This window comes from Aphelocoma coerulescens, chromosome 1 (assembly GCF_041296385.1).
Source record: "Aphelocoma coerulescens isolate FSJ_1873_10779 chromosome 1, UR_Acoe_1.0, whole genome shotgun sequence".
NCBI classification, from domain to species: Eukaryota; Metazoa; Chordata; class Aves; order Passeriformes; family Corvidae; genus Aphelocoma; species Aphelocoma coerulescens.
The window spans coordinates 105,236,939-105,241,751 of NC_091013.1; the positions used below are offsets into that span (position 1 = coordinate 105,236,939).

Consider the following 4,813-nt stretch of genomic DNA (forward strand, 5'->3'; position numbering starts at 1 on the left):
CCCCAGTAGCCAGCTCTTTCCGCCGCGGTCCGCCAATCACCGAGCAGGCTGCCGCACCTTGGACCAATCGCTGGGCAAGCGCTGCCCCAACAGCCAATCAGGAGAGGGGAGGAGTGGAGCAGCTCCCGGACGCGCCACTTCGGGCGCATAAAAGCGGTGAGCTGTCACGGCTGGGACCGGCTGCGACTTACAGGCGCACAGCGGTGCGTGTGACGCTCCTCCGCAGCACTGGCCGCCTCCCACCACGGTGCCGGCAGAGTCCGTGCTGCCGGGCCGCCGCTCTGCCCCCGCCCCTTTCCGCTACCGCCTCGCGCCGTTCCGGAAAGGGCACGCGCAGTAGATGGCTCCTGAGCCCCGCCCGCACGGGACTGTGGCGCGGCGTTGCCTGGGGACTACGTGTCCTGTCGGGCGCCGCGGCTGCCCCGGGCCGGGAGCCTGAACCGGACCGGGGTCGGGGCTGAAGCGAGGCGGGAGCGGCGGGGCGGGCGGTGAGGAGCGGGAAGCGGGCCGCGGGCCTCGGGGGTCACGTGATTTGGGTGGCGGGAAATTCGGGATCGGTGCGATTGGGGCTGGGGGTGAATGGGGAGCTGCGGGATGAAGGACTGGGTGGCACTGGGTTGGGGAGTGGCGTGGAGAGGCTGTGGGGCAGAGCTAGGGGTTTAATAGGGCTGGGAAAGTGGGGAAGGACTGGCGGGCTACTGCGATAGCAGAATAGCTCTGGGGCATTGTTGTGGCTCTGGGAACAAGGGGCGTGGAGCTGAAGGGAGTTGTGGGGAGGGACTTGAGGGCACTGGAGGCTTAGAATAGGGCTGGGGCTTGTGGGATGGATACGGGTGGCACCCGGGTAGGAGAATGGGGGGTTATGGGGTGAGCTGGGGGCACAGGGGTGGCTGCTCGGGGCTGGGGGATTGTGAGTCAGATGTGGGGATTACTGCTGGGGCAGTAGCCTGAGGGGTGGTGGGGCAGGTCTGGGGGGCACTGAGGCGGTGGGAGCTGCTGAATGGCTCCAGAGCCAGGAGATGCTCAAGCCTATCTGACTGTCCTCTTCCCACCAGGCACTGGAGGGATCAGAATAGAAGTTACATTCTGGCAGTGTTGTCTCCAGAGGATCCTGAATGGCTCCAGTTAAAATCAGCTATGTGGTGTCCTTCTCCTCCCAGGTGCCTGGGGGGTTTTCTCTGGGGGGCTTGGTGTGGGGGGTGATCCCTCTGAGCTGCTGGGGTCTCTGAAGAGGTGGGTCAGGATGTGACAGGGTGCAGCACTAGCTGCCCTTGTTAGGCTGAAGGGCAAGAATTCCTCGTGATTCTTGCTCTCTCAAAATAGGGTGTTGTTCCTGTGGGTTACCAGAGAACTCTGTGCTTTGCCCCTGTGCCCAGAGCAAGCTGGAGTTGGAGGGGAAGGTGTTCAGGGAGGGCTTGGTGCATGATGTTGTGTCCCTGCTGTGTGTGCAGGACCCCAAGTACCCGGCAGAGAACCTGCTGAGTGAGGATGGCATACGGCCCTGGCTTGGCTGCCCCAAGGAGCACAGCAGGCAGCTGAGTGTGGAGCTGCAGCTAGAGAGAGCTAGTCCTATTGGCTACATTGATATTGGTACTTCCCTGTCCCCCACCCCCATGTAGGAGCCAGGGCTGTGCCCCACAATTGGGTCAGCAGCTCTGAACTGCCTTGCCTTGTCCTTCTCACTGCTCCCCAGGGAACTATGGCAGCGCCTTTCTGCAGATTGAGGTTGGACGTTCCTCATGGCCTTGTGACCAGCCCTATCTCACCTTGGTGCCCACTGTCACACTGATGACACCAGCTGACTCAAAGCAGGACCAGAATCGCTGTGGGGTTAGGATGTTTAAGGAAGGTAAGGATTGATCCAAAGGAAAAAGGTATGGGGAAGAGCTGTGGGCCTGGTGGTGGGATGGAGCTGACATGGGGGAATGGTGATGGAATTGGGCTGGCTGTGGGGTGAGATGGGGGGCTGGCAGTAGGATGTGGCTGATGGGAAGGTACAAGGGGACAGGTAGACTAGGGATCAGGGTTGTTCATGGCCTCAGGAGAGCTGGACCAGCTCTGCTCCTCTGCCCCGGCCTCTCTTGTGCCCATAATCCCTTAGATGTCCTGGGTGGCACAGCAACAGAGCACCAAGCAGAGGCAGGAGTGGTGTTGGGACAGTGGTTGCTGCTGTGCGCCATCCACCCCAGCTGCTCTCCCCCACAGCAGATTTTCTGGAGCTGACAGTGGGGCAGAAGTGGGACCGTGTGCGGCTCACCTGCAGCCAGCCCTTCAGTCCGTGCAGCCGCTTCGGGCTCTCCTTCATCCGCCTGCGCACACCACAGGAGCAGGAACCTGAGCCCCCGCGGCCATCCCTGGACGCAGTAGGTGTCTCTCCCACCTCCATGTACCCCTCTCCATGGGGAGGCAGCAGGAAGGGGCAGCTCTTCCATGGACACCACTTGTGCCCCATGGAAAGCATGGGAGGCACTTGCTGGGCTGAACCAGGACCAGGGGCCATGCCCAGAGTGGTGGATGGGCACAAGGTACCTGTCTCGATTGTGGCCTCCCCTTGTCCTGCAGGAGGATGCTGAGCTCTCAGACAGACCCTCGTGCTCCAGCCCTGCCTTTCACCGGACTTTCTTTCCTGAACCATGCTTGTAAGTGGCCTGGTCTGGTCCACCCCATCCCGTCCCCGCATAGTGTGGCCTGGAGCCCCTCGAAGTGCTTCATTGGCACCCAGAGCCCCAGCTCCCACCAGCTTTCTCCTCCTGTGAGGCTGACACTCCCTGTTCTCAGGAGATCCAGGGAGGAGGAGCAGCTGAGGAGCTGCCTGTGGAAGCTGGAAGCAGCTGCCTGGAGCCCAGCCCACCTCAGCCGCTCTGCCCGGATGGTGCTGTTGGCAGCACGGAACCAGGGGCTGAGGCCCAGAGCTGGCACGAGCACCCTGGAGGGTCACCCGGAGTCCATGGTCAAGGACAGGGGAAGTCTTGCAGTGCCAGGTGGGTGAATCTGCACAGCTGTGTCCTGGGCTTGTCCCCAGCCACTGTGGGCAGCAGGGCAAGGTGGGAATTCTGTCCCTCTGCTCAGGCAAGACCACACCTGCAGAGCTGCCTCCAGTTCTGGGACCCCCAACATCAGAAGGGTATGGAGCTACTGGAATGAGTCCAGAGGAGGCCATGGAGATGCTCTTGAGGGCTGGAGCCCCTCTGCTGTGGAGGCAGGCTGGGACATCTGGGGGTCTTCAGCCTAGAGAAGAGAGGGTTCTGAGGAGAACTGAGAGCCCCTTCCACTGCCTAAAGGGGCTCCAAAAGAACAGGAGAGGGACAATGGCCTGAGAGGACAAGGGGCAATGCCTTCAAACTGTCAGAGGGCAGGGTTAGATGGGATATTGGGAAGAAATTTTTCCCTGTAAGGGTGGTGAGGCCCTTGCACAGGTTGTCCAGAAAAGCCATGCTTGCCCCATCCCTGGATGTGTCAAGGCCAGGTTTGAGGCACTTGGAGCAACCTGGTCTAGTAGAAAGTGTCCCTGCCCGTGGTGGGGGGTGGAACTTGGAACAAAATGAGCTTTAAAATCTCTTCCAACCCAAATTGTCCTGTGTCTCCATGATTCCTGCCTGCCTGCCTGCTCTTCCCCAGGCTCTGCACTGGATGTCTCTGCAGCCCCCCCAAGCACCTGCAGGCAGCCGGACAGGCACTGTGCTCCCAGCCCTGTTGGCAGGTAATCCCTCGGATCACTGTCTTCCTCCTGCCCTCACCCTGGCCACTTACTACTCAGTCTTTCCCAGATAGCTCTGTGCCCAGCCCTTCACTCTCTTGGGCAGGCAGAATATGGCATAGGGTGCCTTCAGCATGTGACCCCTCTGCAGGGCTCCAGCTGCCGCCTCAAGGCCACCCAGGATGAGAGGAAGAGCCCGAGCCTGCAGCCCCGGAGAGAGACACATCGGGAGGAATGACAGGGGACAGGCCAGCAGTGATGGGGAGACAGGTGTCTGCCCCATCTGCTCAGGTGGGTGCTTGGCAGGGGTGTCCTCTGATGGCAAGGGGACACTGAGCAGCAAATGGGGATAGTGGTGGTAGTTCCATAGCTGGGACACATCGCTCCTGCTGGTGCCCTGGCACAAGAGGGACATCACAGTGTATCCTAGGCTGCCATGAGAACCATCAGGGAGGGTGTCAGTCCAAACTCTGTATTATCTCAAAACCAGCAAGCCTGTGACAACCACATCACCTTCCCTTTCCACAGGCTACTTCCTGCTGGATCTGCTCCCTACACACGCCTCCCAGTGTGGAGAAGACCCCACCACGGCCTGGCCTTTCTTGTCCTCTGATGCCTGGGTGTCCTGCCCCATTTGTCAGCTGCCCTTTGGCATGGCGGAGGTGGAGCAGCATGCCAGCAACTGTGGGGAGATACCAAGGGCCCTGTCCTCACCTCAGTGCCTGCAGTAGGACAACAGAGCTGGGGACCCATCCCTGAGGGCTGAACCTGCAGTGCTCCAAGGGGCAGAGACATTGCAGCCCCAGGACTTTTGTGGCAAGGCTGGTATGAGGATGGAAAAGGTGCTTCCAAACCCACGGCCAGGTTTGGTGGTGGTTGAAACACTGTAATGGCAGGAGTTGCTACTGGAGAAGAATAAGTTAAAGGAAAGAAAGAAAAAAGACAGGAATCTGCACTATGTGTGGTGCTACAGCAGGTTCCCTGGGTGAGCATCCTGCCTTGAGACACCCTGTACATTGCTAAGACAAGGAGGAGGTCATGCTTTTCCTCCCCTCAAGCCCTGATAAGGGTTCCAGTGCATGTGGACTGTAGGAGGAGGAAGCCAGGACCTCCAGA

The 4,813-nt window shown here is 60.2% G+C and overlaps 1 protein-coding gene across 3 annotated transcripts; it reads left to right on the plus strand.

Annotated features, from left to right (window-relative positions):
* The first annotated feature begins 132 nt into the window (after positions 1–132).
* Positions 133–4,718, plus strand: XNDC1N (XRCC1 N-terminal domain containing 1, N-terminal like). 3 transcript variants are annotated; one of them, XM_069023674.1, is made up of 10 exons: positions 133–203; positions 1,056–1,160; positions 1,452–1,590; positions 1,694–1,849; positions 2,206–2,363; positions 2,563–2,639; positions 2,779–2,981; positions 3,619–3,700; positions 3,849–3,988; positions 4,226–4,718. In XM_069023674.1, the coding sequence occupies exons 2-10, from the start codon at positions 1,116–1,118 to the stop codon at positions 4,426–4,428; spliced, it is 1,203 nt and encodes a 400-aa protein (XP_068879775.1). In that variant the 5' UTR covers positions 133–203; positions 1,056–1,115; the 3' UTR covers positions 4,429–4,718. The 3 variants fall into 3 exon arrangements, with proteins under 3 accessions (XP_068879775.1, XP_068879792.1, XP_068879783.1); XM_069023691.1 differs by having other exon boundaries at positions 2,209–2,363; XM_069023682.1 differs by lacking the exon at positions 133–203 and adding an exon at positions 299–488.
* Positions 4,719–4,813: the final 95 nt, after the last annotated feature.